Source organism: Varanus komodoensis, unplaced genomic scaffold, assembly GCF_004798865.1.
Source record: "Varanus komodoensis strain SLA01 unplaced genomic scaffold, ASM479886v1 scaffold10, whole genome shotgun sequence".
Taxonomy (NCBI): domain Eukaryota; kingdom Metazoa; phylum Chordata; class Lepidosauria; order Squamata; family Varanidae; genus Varanus; species Varanus komodoensis.
Genome location: NW_025335269.1, coordinates 22,025,714 through 22,042,784, shown reverse-complemented (window position 1 = coordinate 22,042,784; position 17,071 = coordinate 22,025,714). Strand labels below are relative to the sequence as shown.

General features: G+C 40.2%; 1 protein-coding gene across 9 annotated transcripts in view; it reads right to left on the bottom strand.

Annotated features, from left to right (window-relative positions):
- The window catches only part of TRAK1 (trafficking kinesin protein 1), a 248,056-nt gene that overhangs the window by 163,287 nt on the left and 67,698 nt on the right, over positions 1-17,071 (bottom strand). For all 9 annotated transcript variants that reach the window (XR_006413448.1, XR_006413447.1, XM_044456429.1 and 6 more), the window contains one exon: positions 1,933-2,009. Coding sequence is in view for 7 of the 9 variants with exons in the window: in XM_044416937.1 (XP_044272872.1) it covers positions 1,933-2,009 (77 nt within the window). In the remaining 2 variants the exon portion in view is untranslated. The remainder of the gene's footprint in view (positions 1-1,932; positions 2,010-17,071) is intronic.

The window sequence follows — 17,071 nt, the reverse complement described above, 5'->3', positions numbered from 1 at the left end:
CCACCTTTTGAAAGTACTAGAAGGTGAAATCTATGTTCTAGGGAAAATCTACTTTTGAAAACAAAGTCTGCTTCTCCAAACAAAGAAACCAATGATTTGTGCTCTTTGTTTCCCCTCCATGTTGAGACACCCCCTTAATTTGGGGAAACTGGTGCATACCAAAAACCAACAATGCATACAAGAACACAGCCTTAACTTCAACTGTGAGAAAGATAATGAAACCCAGTTTTTATGTCAGTTAGGTGTAAAAATGTAACTGGCATACAATTTGTAAAGCGCTTACAGGGAATGTTAGGAAGTTTGCACATTTCTTAGCAATGCTTAGTATATACTAACTCTTAATATTGATACGACAGATTTAAAGGTGACCATTTTTCTTGACAATCATTTGCATCAAGGAGAGGGGATGTATTGGAAGGACTATGGTAAAATATTCCGCAGAAGGGTGGGTTCTTCAGGTGTATATTTGTCATGTCAGAAGCAGTATCCTCCATATGCACAACATTCACCAGTACACATACTCAAATACACATCTGAAACAAATCATTCCAGTGCCAGAAGATTTTCCAGAAGACATTCTAAATTCTTTCCAAATGAATTTTCTGGATGAGTGGCTATATTAATGACACAGCTGCCATGTAGGAAAGTTCTTACATGAGCTAGGTAAGACTTGTCTCCAATAATCACAGCAGCCCTTAAAAGAGGACAAATAGTGAAAGAACTCTGCAACCTGAGTGAATCTAGTGGGTCAAGATCAGAGCCCTGAATTAAGACTAAATCTGAAGTAGGGTACTGGGTATTCCACACACTTGATCAGGGCTCACATCCCCTGGCAAGGGCCTACTGACAAAAGCCTCCCAGACTTGCTTCTCTACTTCATCACAGTGACCTGCTAGTTTACTTGTATCTTGCTCTAGCCCAGACCACCACAGCGGTGAGAAGGAGCAGCAGGAAATGTCACTGCCTACTTGCTCACTGGCATTCTGCCAATCAAGCAAGTGGGGCCTCTCGTCTGTGCCATTAGAGAGAATAGTAGTAATTATGGCTTTGTACATGATAGTTTAGAATTTTAAATTATTCTTCATGCACAACTTTATAACAGCCCACAAGTTCTAGGTGGTTTCTTGAGCATGCCAGCAGTTCTCCTTTACATAACAAGATAATTCACAGTTGTTGCCTGAAAATTCCACACTTGGACAGCACACGCAGCAATCTACAGTGGCTTGAATAAATAAGTCATGTTTGGCTGAGGTGATGATACAAACTTTGTCAGTGTAACCTGCCTGGTACTGTTTGAAGGAGACTGTCTGAAAAGAGATAGCAACCCTAATCTATCACCAGGCTTCTAAGAGTTAAGTATGTTAAGAGCTAAAAGGCCATTGTATGGATGCCAAGTTTATCAATTTCACCGTCTCCCACATTTTAGATTATAAAAATCTCAAGTTCTTCCAGTCCCGTCTATAAACAAATTTGCCAATTTTGTAAATTCCTATTTTTTTAAAGGCTGAATGAAATTCTTACTCACTTAAGTGGTGTTGTTTTTAATGGAACTTAATCACAACTAACTTTAGCTGGATTGTGCTCCATATTTGTAGTTAAACATATAACTTAAACTAAATTAAATTCCATGTTTTTGTATCATTTTGTATAGTTTCATGAACAATGTAGAAACTTATAAGCTGGCATTCCTTTGGCTGTGTGTAAACACAACAAGCACAATCTAGCAACATTTAATCAGAATTAGGTCCCAATTAAATAAATGATACAGATACCCACCACCTGCCTCCAAATTTTGGTCAACAATTTGGTCAAAATTATTCTATTTACTGCAAGGTTCAAAATAATGCTCTTCTGAGTTTGACGAACATTTCCTGAGGGTACATTGTCGAGTTATATTGACTTCAATATTCAGTGTGAATAAGTGATACTTGCCTCTTCAAGAAGTCGTGTAACAGCATCAATGTCATTGTATGTTTTAGTCATCTGGCCCACTCTTTCAGCACATAAAACTGGAATAAAACAAAAGGAAATAGTTCAAGTTTGCTCTGATTATATGGGAAAATGTCCAGAATATTTGGTATAAACAAACAATGTTAATGAGAAAAATAAAGTTATAAAATTTCATCATTTATGACCTAATCTTAAAAATGCCTTCACAGAAGCAAATTCTATTATGTTCAGTGGGGCTTATTGTAAAGTACCTTTACATAGGATTTTTATCTTCTACTTAGTTAAAAAATGAAAATGCACCATTACAACTTACATTCAATTACCATGGGCATTATAAAGAGATGAGCTTTCATATAACTACAACCAAGATTACCCTACTAGGTCATGCACAGAATTTTAAATCTATGGCTTGGATCCTAGGACAAATTAACTTAAGGAAGCTCATAGAAAGAAAATTTGTGACTGGTTGCTGAGGAATGGGGAACTATCCTGCTGTGGGAGGGCACCCAATCTGGGGAAATTCTTCCCTTTCCTGGCAGTCCTGCACACACCATCTTTAATTGTTCAGCAGCCCTCCAACCTCACAATCATTTTTGGACAGGCATTTCAGGGAGGTCAGGTGCCTTCAGAAAGGAAGAGAAGGGAAACTTTTCTGCCAAATGAGCAGGTAATTGTGAACGAGTTTGTGTGTGGGTGTGTTTCTGTGTGTACACAGCAGATATGTAGCCATTACTGCTGTGAATGAAAATCCTCTTCCCTGTTGGATCACCATCAGTACGGGAAGATTTGGAGATGCTGCATTTGCAATGCCCTTTAGACAACTGTAATAAGAATAAATGCAAAGTTTCTACAAGTCCTGACCCTCACATGACGTCTCAATTGGGAAAAAGGGGAATTTTTTCAAGGCAGTACCCATGTTTTTCTTTCATTTCTTCCAACAGAACATGTTGTGAAATGTGTAGAAGAGCCAGTCATTTAAAACCGCTAGAGTATGAGCCCCCTGCATCAAATCATATAGTGGCTCTATCCTTAAAAGCAGCTCAACAATAATTTTAATAAATGCATAAATATTAATAATAACTTCTTTCTCCTGTCCTTTGTTCCTCTTGCACATTGCATGACCTTTACTGCATATTGATTTTTCATTTTACATGTGGTTATCTTAACATTTCTTCAGAGCTTGGGCCAACAGCACTTACCCAACCTTATCACTTTTCTCCCAGGCAAATGACCTTGCTTTGCTCATGTGTGGTCTAACTGTTTGGGTTGCAACCATAAGTGAATATAATTTCATTGTTTCTAAAGTTGTCATGATAGCAGTGTGCCCTTTTCAAAGAAGGGATTGCTACTGATGACAGACATATGGATTAGCAAATTCGACTAAACATGGAAGTGGGATGAATACACTGTAGCAGAGAAAGGAGTGCACAAATGGTTCAGAAATCAAGTCTTTAGATCATTAGTGTGCGTTTTGTTGGAAGCCTAGATAGAATATGGATTACCATGGATTGCAACTTCTAATTTTGGGCCTCTAAGCTATATTTCCAGGCAGAAATTTCAGCAATCTTCTAAGCATTGCCTAGTTTTAACTTCTAATGTGAGATTCCATTGCTAGCCAAGTACTGCACAGGTATTACAATAGTTTACAAGCAGAACAATAAAAGTCATCATGACATTAAAGAATGAAAATTGCTTTTGGGCTATATACAAGCTACTCAAATATTGGCTGTAGAAAGGCTTGTGTCCATGGTTCTCTGCATTATAGCCCCCAGGTGGTGTAAAGCTAAAGGAGTCTCTTCAGATTTTACTCTGCCTAGCCAGTGACTAACAGGGGACAGTGCTTATCTCTGTTTCTAGGGCTGTGAACCAGCACTGTCTGAAGACAATCCTGTGGACATGTGGCCAGCATGACATTACAGAGCACTGTTACCTTCCCACTGAAGTTGTGGGCTAGGAGCTGGGGCAAAAGATGGGAGTTCACTCTGCCTGGAGGAGGCTAGGCTCAAACCACTGGGGTGCCAACCATTTCCTGGATGACAGTTCCAGCATCATTAAGCCGCTGCATCACTGCTTCCCCCCAGAAGATGTACATATCCAAAAAAAGAAAAACTATGAAGATTTCAACAGATGTTAAGATGAGGACACTGAATGTTTTCTTCTAAATGTACACTCCTGTCAATACAGCATGGAAAAACAGGGAAAGGCCTAGGGTCTTGATTTGCCAGCAGCTGTAATAGGAATATGCAATTGACACTGCTTTTCCTTGGTCAGTAAATCAATGCATTGACATTAAAAATGGTTGCGCAGCACAGTAACTGGAGGGGGTAATAAACTGCTGAGTTAGCCATGGAAATGCTACCTGCGTCACAGTCCGTACATACTATAGATCATGGTGGAATAGCATTCAAAAATAATAAATTACTATCTGCAGATGACATCAATCACACTCACAGTTTCAATGATCAAGAAAAATACATTGAGTGTGTTTTGGTCCTTTAAGGCCTTTAAGTGGTCTTAAAACAGGTGGTGAACATTGGGCCTATGGGCCAAATTCAGCCTTCCAGGGCCCCCCAGATGGTCAGGTTCTGTTTCCCTCATCCCAAAGCCTTTTCCCCAGTCATGAAACATGGAAGGTTTTGTGCCACTTTTCCTTGAAAGCCTTTTCTAAGGTCAGTGACTAGCAGTAAGAGTTTTAAGTTAAAATATGCTGATATTTTGGGGGTTTGGCCCTATCTACCACTAGAATGTGGCCCAAGAACTTCTCTGAAATGCAATTCAGCCCTCATGGTGAAATAAATTCAACATACCTGCCTTAAAACAACACCACATCAACTTGTTAGAAAGGATGCAATTGCTCTATTTTGCCAGCAGTATCATTTTTCCCCTTCATGAGGTCCAAGTAATTTGGACTTAATTTGTCTTTAATTAAAACATGGAAGCAAACATTCTCTGTATTCTCAGTCTCAATGTTAATTGAAATTCTGTAAAAGATAAATTCAGTAGAAAGAACTGCCTGCCTTCCAGCACCCTTCTATTTAGAAAACAATTGGATCATCACTGACTAATGCAGTTACAGTCCCCCTCCTAGAAAGGTATTTGGCAACTATAAAATATCATCCTGAGAAAACCAGCAAATCAATACAAACTGATTAACTTGGAGTCCTACACTAAGCAGGGTGTTGGACCCAATGATCTTATTGGCCCTTTCTGATGCTACTATTCTATAATTCTGTGGTTTCCAAATAAATTTATCATTTGCTTAACTACAAATCCTAACTATTTGACTTGAATAAAGGAGTTCACACTCTACCTGAAAGAGAATTTACACAATAAATATCTTTTTCAGATGAACCAACAGAATAGCAGTAGAATTTCATCCCCTCTGGTGAAAAAGATTCTCAACACTGACTTTCCACTATAAGCTAAAATCAGGCTGCCAGTTCTAGCTCCTGTGTGGATATACAAAGCAGAACACAGAGGTAGGCACTTGCTTCAGTAAGGAGAACCACAGCTACAGGGCATTTACTCTAGAAATGCATGATTATTTGCCCTTCCATCCATCCATCCACTTTAAACTAGATCCAATGCCGCAATACAAAAACCCACATGGCCTTCATGTTGCAGAGAGAAGGAAGAGCAATAAACTACTCCAACAATCTATCAAACAAGAACATCATTTTGTTTTGCATCTGCCTACTTAAGCCTAAGTTTTGCCTTGTGTAGAAGTACTCTCATTATTTTGTTTTATGATTTAACAATTGCATTAGAGCATTTTATACATTTACACTGCTACTAGCTTTTATCTTGGTTCCTTCTGATTTATATTATGTCTTACTATGATCTTGCACTTATTTTAAGGATTGATTTGTAAACCACTGAAATAGACTTGTAAATGAGTTCCAGCTAACAGGCAAAATAGAAACATAATAATAAATACATTTAGCTCCCGTTATACCCCATTCCATTGAAGCTATCTATTTGCATACATTTGCAATTAAAAGAGCCCCATATAATGTTCTGCCACCAGCTGTAGGAAACATGATGCACACCAGACAGGCTGGACCCCTAGCTCTGAATAGCAACAAATGTGAACAGCTTAGAAATTGTATTACATTATGCAATATATCTATATATGCATTACTGTAACATGAAGAATGTTTGTGGACTGAAGCTCCTTTCCCCAAATAAGATATAAAATGGGTAAAAGAATAGTGTTTAAAGTATTCCTTTAAACAATAGCAAACAGGTAGGTCACTGAAATCCATGAGCTCAACCTCCATTTCACTGAAGAGCTGCAATATAGCTACTCAAAGTTCACGAACGAGAAGTCTCATTAATAATATAGACTTCCCCCATCTCCCTAAAGAGTTCTATAATTGACAATTTCTTGTATGCTTCAGCTTCTAATAGAATTGTGGCTTATTACAATAGTATCAAACAAATGGAAGATACAAAGTTTCAACTGCAGGAACACTGGCCTCACTTCCACAATAGCACCAGAGCAACTTAGTTTGTTCAGTAGATAAAGAGAAGCTGAGGTGCATATATAAGGTAGTGAAAGAGGAAGCTTTTACAAATGTTCTCAGTGTATACTGTAAGGTTTCTGGAAAAGTAAATAGACCCATTCGTGGGGGGGGGGGAGCCCATTATCCAAAGTTTTCTATGCAAATCTATACATGTCTAGTTAGAAGGAATCCCCACTGAGCTCAATGGCCAGTGGCTGTTTGCAAACTGACTGAATGTGGTTCATAGTTCAATGTGTAACAATATCTATAAAGCCAGAACTCATGGAAACTGTGTGTATGTATGACATAAACAAGAAACACAGAAGCTTTTATGTGCACGTGCACTTACAAACTACCATGACTGCTAAATCACAACTTGTACTTTACAAGGAGGTTCTCTTGCCTCTCCTGTAGAAGAAATGCACATGTCAGGCTCTTGCCAATGACTCAAATGGCTGGCATCTCTAGGGTATTCTGGACACTGTGGGCACTCATGCAGGTGCACACAGAAAGAAGAAGGAGGGATATTTTAACAGAGGCAAACTGACTGCTTCAGCTTTTAATACTATCACCTCTTTAATTATGCAAAATAACAAAATATACAAAGTTTTGGAAGGAAAATTTAGAGGAGAAGATTAAATTCCTAATACCATCAGGATGACTCCAATTCTTAAACATGCTCATACTTTTAAAGGAAAAATCTGAAAAACAGTCATATGAATTGTGCAGGCTGAGTCAGGTAGACAAGGCTTGTTTGTCCCCTCACCTGTTCCCAAGTTAACACCTATTTGAACAACATCACCAGAAGTTCTTTAAAAACATCAACAACAGAACTTGCTTAAACTAATTACATAGTTTACAGAGCCTCACCACAATAGAGAACAATTTTTTTAAAGACTGTGAGTGTTCTGATTTGCTACCTAATCTTAAAGGAATGCTATGCTACTGCAACCTTTAGCACACAAAGTACTTCAGTAGTTTGCATACAGGGAGGATCCAAGATTAGATATCATGCTTCGTGACCTAAGTTGGCTAGACATACAAAGGCGTTTGGAAACAAGAAAGGGGCCTTGCTACCTATATATTTCCATTGGTTCTTTTAGGGAATATCTAACTCCAAAAGACAGTTAGGCAGAATTTTTTGAGAAAGTGTGTGTGGAGAAAGGGCAGGTGGAGAGAATCAACTATTGCCGCTGTTCTGGCTATAGCAAAATCAATTACGGCATAATTTCCCTGTCTGTTGATGGGCAGTTCGCTTGTCAAAGTATCAGGCTGATCAGAATTACAACAGGAAAAGGAGAATACATGATTCAGTCAGAATATTTATTTTTTGAACAATGTAAAGAACAAATTCAATTTGTCAGTAGCCACATAATTTTTTTTCACAGAAGGGGAGCTTTCAAACAACATCAGAATGTGTATATAAGCAAAGATAGAAATGATTTGCAATCCCTGAGATACATATCCATTCTTAAGGATATAATGACAAGAGATGGTGTCCCCTTGTAATTTTCATTATTTCCATAACTGAATACTGGATTTTACCACTTTTCTTTGGAACATTTTACTCTTCAAAACTAATGATATTCTCCCCTGTTGCAAGCTTATGTGTTAAGAAGAATGAAACTCATGGTGGCTCAGGGCTTAGGCACAATCAAGTGGAAATAGAGGTAGCATAAGATAGTACTAATTCATTGAATCCCTTGAGAAATGAATACAGGGGAAGCAAAAAGCAAGGAAACAAAACAGAAAATGACTGAGAGGAGGGGAGTTCAAAGAAAAGTATACTGAGGTATTTTTCATTTGAGTGGGTGTCACAGAGTCCTAATTAGGACACCGTTAGCCCAACCTGGTGCCCTCCAGATGTATTAGACTTCCATTATGCCAGCTAGAAATTATGGGATTTGCAGTCCAACACCTCTGGAGAACATCATACTAGAAAAGGCTATTCCAGTAGAGGTATGAATCCTACCAGTGACAGCATCAGATAGTCAATGCTGATTCCCTCCTTGCCATCACACAGGAAAAGCACTTTAAAATGTCACCCAGGCAAAGAGCTATCACTCCCCATTTACAAGAGGCTTGCACTCTCTCAAGTGAAAGGACAGCATATATGAGAGATAATTCTGTATCAGGACAGAACTAATGTAGGACTGGAGAAAGGGGAAGGAAAAATGGCTGAAGGGCTTCATGCAATGTGCATGAACAGTATGTAAGCTGTTATGCTTACAAGCCTATAAGAGTGAGATGATGCAGATGGATCAATACATGATGTAAAGATGATAATATAAGAAAAAGTCAAAGAGAGGAAGGAGTGAGGATGGGATAAATGGAATAAAGAAAATACAGTCAAATGATTTTTTTTAAAAGCCCAGAGAACTGCTTTTGAAAAGAGAGGTATTTTACTTCTAGCTACCTTTGAAATCCCCTTACTAATTTATATTCCCATTAAAAGCAAAAATACATTAAATTCTGAAAGACAAATTTAATGAGTTCAGTGAGATGGTCACACTGGGATTTTCACTGCAAGATGGAAAAAAATGAGGCTGTTGCCTAGTCCTACTTCCCAGAATCTTTCTAGCATCCACACTGTGGTTGCCTTCTGTTATTTTACTTGGTACAGTGGTTTGAACAATTGGCTTGGATTGGCTTGCTATGACGGTCTTTGGCAGCAGTTTTGAAACTTCTGAGGTTTCCTTCAAAGCTTTTCAGAAAAAAATGTTCAATTAAAAGTTTGGTAAATCAGTAAGAATAGACACATTTTTTAAGAAGAGGCATGCTCACCTTTACCAATCTTTTTCAGCAAGTTTCATCCACAGTGCAGTGAGGAAGAAACCCTGATTTAGTTCCAAGACACGTGCTCTGCCAAGGAGCAATAGACCTGAACCGTGCCCTGTGTCAGCTGGTGTGCACCTCAAGAATTCTCTGCTGGATGTGAGGATTTCATGACACTAAAGATTACTCAAGGGACAATTCAAGGTGTAAAGTTTGTTCTGACGACAGAAAACTAGAAGAACAAGTGAACAATGGTCCATAGTCTACCAAACTAAACTTTTAGATCAGGAAAAGCAGGTTGCTTACCTGTAACTGATGTTCTTCGAGTGGCCATCTGTGCAGTCACACATATGGGATGCTGCACCTGCGCAGTGCCTTTGGCCGGAAGATTGATAGCTAGCAGTTTTTGGCGGGGAAAAGCTCTGCTCCCCCTCCCCCTCTAGCCTATAAAGAGTGGAGCGTCCACCATTTTGTTCAGTCTTTGAAGACCAAACGTTCGCCCCATGTGGAAAAAAATATCCCTACTATAAACGATATCAGTACCATGAAAAAGGGAAACGTTCAGTACCGACGAAAATGTCCACTCACTGACACCGAGCGGGGCCGGCAGGTGGGTTGTGTGACTGCACAGATGGCCACTCGAAGAACATCAGTTACAGGTAAGCAACCTGCTTTTCTTCATCGTGGCCTCTGTGCATCACACATATGGGTAGATTAACAAGCTTACCATTATTGGAGGAAGGGAGGTGTCCTCAACGAAGAACAGATGAAAGAACGGTCCTACCAAAGGAGCAGTCTTGCCTAGCACGAACATCTAGGTGATAATGCTTAGCAAAAGTGCAAGGAGTTGCCCAAGTAGCTGCTCTGCATGTCATCAATTGGGACTCCCGACGCGAAAGCAGAGGATGTAGCGACAGCCCTAGTCGAGTGGCTTCGAGGAACTGTAGGTAAGTCAATACTAGCCAGCTGATAAGATAGGGTAATTGTATGGACTATCCACTTGGAAAGCCTCTGAGGAGTGACTGGAGCGCCTTGATCTCGGGTGGAGTATTTGATGAAGAGTTTGAGCGTCGAATAGACTCAGTCCTCGATTTATAGAAGGCTAGGCAGTGCCGAACATCAAGTGAATGCAACGATCTTTCTAACGGAGTCGTCGGGGACGGAAAAAAGGCAGGTAAGACAATGTCTTGTCCCATATGAAAAGAGGTGGCTACCTTAGGAAGAAAAGATGGATCTAATCACAAGACAACTTTTTCTCTGTGAAAATTCAGGTAAGGAGGATCTATGCGGAGAGTGCATAGCTCACTAGCCCTTCGAGTTGAAGTAACCGCCACAAGAAAAGCTGTCTTCCAGGAAACAAGGCGTACATCGACTGTTGCTAAGGGTTTGAAGGGAGCTTTTGTAAGCGCATGTAAGACTACAGAGAGACTCCAGGTAGGCATCACTGGTCTGATTGATGGGTTAAGATTATGAAGTCCCTTCAGAAATCTCTTTATAATAGGCTGAGAACATGGGTGATCCATCAACTAAGCCACGATGATAGGTGATTGCTGCCGTGTACACTTTAATGGAAGACAGCTTCAGTCCAGACTGATGCAGTTCTAATAGGAACTGAAGGATTTGATGTATAGATGCAGCATATGAAGAGAACAAACAAGATTCGGCAAAGGTTGAAAATCGTCGCCATTTTGCCGCGTAGGACTTCCGTGTAGACGGTTTTAATGCAGAATCAAGGATGTGCTGAATATCCGGATGAAAGGCTGTGGGATCCGACGGGACGTTGCTTGGATCCAATGACACGGGAGGAACAAGTGAAGAAGAAGCGCTGAACTCACCGGATCCGGAGGCAGGATTTGACCCACTTGCAGATGCCATCGATACCGATAGCGAAATGTTAGTTATCAGATTTGCCACACTGTTAAGTTCAATGACAGTAGATCTGGATGGCGAAGCGTGCTGTCCTGTTGGGTTATGAGGTACAGAAGCAGTGGAAGATAGAGGTATTCTCCGCGGGAGATGTCGAGCAGTGTCGAAAACCAAGCTTGGTGTGGCCACCAAGGGGTAATCAGTAACCCCGTGGCCTGATCGTGTACTATCTTCGCTATCACTCTCATAATAAGAGGAATCGGGGGAAAGGCATAAAAGTTCTGGTTGCTCCAGGGGATCATGAAAGCGTCCCCTAGGGATCCGTGCCCGATTCCTGCTCTCGAACAGAAAACATCACACACTTTGTTCTGTTGGGTGGCAAAAAAGTCCACATCAGGAAACCCCCAGCGATGGAAAAGACGGTCGTGCATCCAAGGATCTAGTTCCCATTCGTGAGAGATGAGCATGTGTCTGCTGAGAAGATCTGCTTCCACATTGTCCGTACCAGCTAGATGGACTGCTATCAGCGTATTGTCTCTCGAGATGCACCAATCCCAGATTTTTATCGAGAGTCTGGCCAGAGTCGGTGACTTTGTTCCACCTTGCTTGTTCAGATAAAAGACGGTGGCTATATTATCCGAAGTTATCTGAACGACTTGATCTCAGAGAACATCCTCGAAAGAACGCAGGGCCTTGAATACAGCCAGGAGTTCCAGGAAGTTGATATGATTCCTGGATTCTTGATGATTCCATGAGCCCTGAGTGTGTAGATCGGAGCATACTGCTCCCCATCCTAGGAGAGATGCATCGGTACCGAGGGATACCGAAGGGCATCGGGATCTGAATGGAACCCCAACAGTCAGGTTGGCTGGAACTGACCACCAGAGTAGAGAATGGAGCACAGAGGATGGAATTCGAATCAACTTTGACGGCGGATCCCTCTGTGGATGGAACATCTTGTTGAACAGGAGTTGTAAGGGACGAAGTCAAAGTCTGGCGTGTGGGACCACAGCAACTGAGGAAGCCATATGCCGCAGAAGTCTCTGGATGGACTTTGCCCGAACCGTGCCATCTCATTGCATTTGATGGACATCAACTCCGCGAAGGAGACATGTGATTCATCTGGTGACGCAGGGCCTTGGGAGGTCACAGCGATGTCTGGGGAAGTAGAATCAACCTCCGAATCGTCGGAATCAGCACCATAATACAGGGGAGCCGATGAAGAGGACTCAGCTGGAGAGAAGGACCGGCTACTCTCATCCCGAGGAGGTATCGGGGACGCATGCCTTGGGCCCGAGGATAGCGGACAGTCGCGAGGAGGTGGTGAAGATCAACCCCTGGGACCAGGGTAGTATCCGATGGTACCATCCTTCCGAATGGTGTTCCATGGAGTGACTCCTCCAGCTCCTAGGCAGGGACATTTCCACATCCGCCTCCAATGTGGCTGTGGGCATAGGTGTGGGAGACCTAGCCCTAGGGGGAGAATCTTGAATCTCCCCATCAGAAATCGACTCCCGTGGTCAGAGCGAGAGCGAAAGTGGCACAAGGCACAGTGAACGGCGGTGGCAAAGACTGAACAAAATGGCGGACACTCCGCTCTTTATAGGCTAGAGGGGGAGGGGGAGCGGAGCTTTTTCCTGCCAAAAACCATTAGCTTTCAATCTTCCGATCACAGGCACTGCGCAGGTGCAGCACCCCATATGTGTGATGCATAGAGGCCACGACGAAGAATTAGCCAAGTGTTCAATAGCAGAACACTTGGTTTTAACAGGCACACACAAAGGAGAATCCCAACTAGAGTTACTTCTTATGTCTTACACTGTAGGGGAAAAGGCTGAATTTGTGAGAAATGTCCTCATCTAACACCCCCAATTTTAAAACTATAGGATCTTTCCCTCTGAAAGGTTGGTCAATTCTATCTTTAAGCACAGAAGACAAACCACTTCACCTCACGTATAAGTAAAAGTTCTTCATCACCACTTCTATTTGATACATGCCAGTGACCTATTTTTAATACTATCTCTTCAATTTGCTTCTTAATAATGTATTTTTATTAAGAGGGGTTTCTTTTCCTATTCCTCAGGGCCAAACTGTACTCTACATCAAATAAATAAATGGGCAGTTCAAATTCCCCACACCAGTGTCCTTGAGCTCACATCATACCCAGACAGCTTGGTCAATGGTTAGAAATCCAGCAAATTGACAATATGAAACATCTGGAAAGTGCCAGGTTGAAAAGGCTGACTGGCTAGCTTTGTCTTAAAAACAATCTTTGGTAGGAATATTAATGGCTGCACTCTGAATTGAGACCACCACATGCAGGTTGGGGGACGTTAAACCTGCACACTCAGGCATTTCTCCTTTGCACCCCACACAGTCAAAGAGCTAAACAGAAGAAAAATCCTGCATTAGCATCAATGGACTTTTTCCTTTCTTTAGACCCTACACAGAGTAGCAGGCAAGGGATGAATTTACAGAACAAAGTGGGAAGGTTTAACAGCCCTCTGTGAAAGTGTGCTAGTTTTCTAACCCTGATCAGGGCCCACATGCTTACACTAAAGTAAAATAAAATGTCTCTCATCCTCTCCTTTCTTCAGCATGCTACCCTAGGGTGCAGTTTTTCTTCATAACACCCCAAATATATCCTTCATTCACTTATACTAATAGCAAACACAATCCTCCAATTACCTAGTCTTAGGGAGATGGAACTGTAGATCCTACGCATACAAAGGAAGTATTAGCATGATTGGATTTAAAGTAGAAAATATCTTTAGGGAGAAAAATGCTATCAGAATGAAATCCTCACTTTCTGAAAAAACCTGTTCCATGGAGACTGAGCAAGTTCCATGGAGTGAGATTGCTGACTAACAGAGAAGCAAGTGAAAAATCAGAAAGAATAGGGAATGGAATGAAGTATCCTGAACACAAGACCCCCATACTGCAACATTCTGTTGCAGATCCCACGTTACTTTCTACTTGTTTTATTGTATCTGGAAACACAAGTGAGATAAAGTAATGTTAAGAGCTGCTCTGTAAGAACTCTAATGCTGGAATTTAGGAATACATTTGAAATACAGGAGCAAGTGGAAGGAAATTAATATTGGTCTCAGTTAAGTCTATGGGAATTTACCCCATATCAGAAAGAGACCAGGTGCAAACAAGGCAAATAGCAGAGACTGATAACAGCTAAGTGTTTAATTAAAAGAGTCTACATTATCTCAACAAATTTCAGTTTAACCATAGTAGTCTTTCCTTCCAATGACATTTGTTACACTGGTTTTTTTAGAAACCTATTTTCAGTAAACCCTTGCCTCCATCCTCAAGATTTATTTTATTCCTCTTCAGCTGGGAAAATAACAACCACAGAAATTAAGTCATTTTCCAAAACAGATATGTTCAGATTATGAGTATTTCCATGTTCCTTCTTAATTTAATCATTTCAGATGAAAGCAGTCTGGTAGTATCCCGATGTTTTGGAATACATCTCCAACCAGTCCCAGGCAGCATGGCCAATGGTAAGAGATTATGAGAACAGTAGTCTAAATCATCTGGAGGGTACCAGGTTGCCAATACCCTGATCCATGTTATCTGTTCTTGTCAAGTACATACATGTAAAACCACCTGCCAGTAACATCCCTTTCCCTCTCCAGTCAGTCACACAGATCTACCATTCTATGTTCTGCCACTTTTTTCTGGCTAAAATACCAGCATATGAGTGTTTTACCATTCTGTTCTGAGTGTTCCAATAAACTGCTCAGAGGAAAAAAAATACTGATTCTTAGGATGTAACCCAGCTATATTGAACTGCCATAATCATGCTCCAAGCAGCATCTCTCAAATCAGACATTTCTACTTTTATATTTCAACAGAGAACACGTTTCATTTTATAGAATAAAATACTGTACTTGATTGTTGCAAGTAAATTCTGAGTAAATTTGCAGAAAAAGCCAACTTAAAACATTTGTTAACTATGCAAAGAGGTTCCTTCACCATTCCAATGTGAAATCAGTGCGGTCTATTTTAAAAGATACATTTAAGACCATACAGCTAATTAAACACCTAATTTCCTATATTTGGATGCAAGTAACAAAAAAAGTACCTTCTTCCAAGATATCAAGGTTTTCACAGCATCTGTGTCTATATTCATTATTCCTATCATATTCAAAGCTTTCCTCTTCATTTATTGATTCCTCTAGTGACATAGCTCAAACCATCCTAAGCAAGAATCCTATAGTCTAAAGCCCTGAAAAGGGACAAACATCTGTACAGCAGTCCAGGTAAGGTTTCCAGAGAAGAGAAACCAATCCTCTTGCTCAACATACTTCAACAAGAATGGCTGGAAAGTTTGCATGCTGTGATCACTACAACACAGCTAAAGGGAAAACATACAGAGGTATGGGGAGGGAGAACAACCATCTGTCTAATCTTTACTAGAAATAATCCATGTGCTGCTTATCATGCCAGATCAGACTCCAGTCCCCTTCCTCTGAAGGCACTGTTTCACACAGCAAAATCAAGTGGTAAACAATTTCTCCCGTTAAAACAAAATGTTATAACCTGTCATATTTCTCCCCTTGCTGAACACAAATGGTAGCTTCCTACTAGTTTCATAGCAACTGTACCAGGAAGCAAACACACACATAAAAGGCTGTTACACCTTGCTAAAGATAGGAAGGGTGGAGAAGTTACCTATGCAATCTATTGCATGAAACAGGAACCAGGTACAGGTGCAATTTGTTAATCTTGTGTGCTGCACAGTATAATGCACAGACTGAAACTACTACATAAAGAAGATATTACCACAAATATTTGATATTGCATTGTATGTTTTAATTTTGGTGTGACCTTGAAGGCCTTTTTAGGAATGAAAGGTGACTAAAAATAATTTTATAAATAGATACATGTCTTCACAATGAAATAAGTTTACCTACTTGATACTATGAAAAGAAACCCGTCTGTCTGTGGTATCTCATGTGTAACTGTTTGACACATAATGACTTGCAACTGAATTATCATACATAATCAGCAAGATATTAATACACTAGTCACTTTTTCTCAGCAAACTGCATAATGCCAAAAAGCCATATTAGGAATAGTTCTTCAACAACTTGTTAATACCAGTTACACATTTGGAATGTAAGGTATAGAAACAGAACAAATGGTTTTAACACACATACATAACAAAGACCATTAAATTATATACTGAAGTATCAGTTGTTCTGATACAGTATCATTTAAACACACACATAACCTCTTTAAAAACAACTAAGCGTATCAGCAATACAAAATCCTTGTATGTCCTTTTGCCTAGACAGCTGCAAAAATATAATTGTGACTCTCCTGAAAATGGTTCAGTTAAGCTGCAATCTTATATCCTCTTTTGCCTGGGTATAAATCCAGCTGAACTTTGGGGGATTTTACTTCTGAACAGGCTTGTATAGTATTGCAATTTAGGACAAGCAGATGTTAACTGAAAACCAAACCTACATTATATATTTTGGAAAGTTAATTTAAGAAAATTTAAGAAAACTGGGCTTAAAATTATACTAAGTTTTATGAAATGCCAATCAAATACCACTTAATGGCTGCTGTTTCAAATATATTCTGTTTGTGTGCTTCCCACCAGCATCTGACTGACCATCATACAGAAAGAATGATAGAATGCACAAACGTTCAGTCTGATCCAGCATAGTCTTTCTTATGTACTTAAATTTGATGTTGATGACCTCATCCTTTCTACCGTCTATGATGAGTTTTCAACTCTTATTTTACTTGCACATAAATTATTACAATGAAGTTTACAAGACTATGCAAATGGATCTTGTTTCCTCCAGGATCAGAAAAACTACTGATGTGGAAAACATTGTTATTGTGTGAGAGATTTCTTTTTCTGTCTTCTGCATGACACATAACCCAATTCACATTGCTAAGCCAACTGATACAGTCTGCTGAAGCCAACTGATACAGTCTGCTGA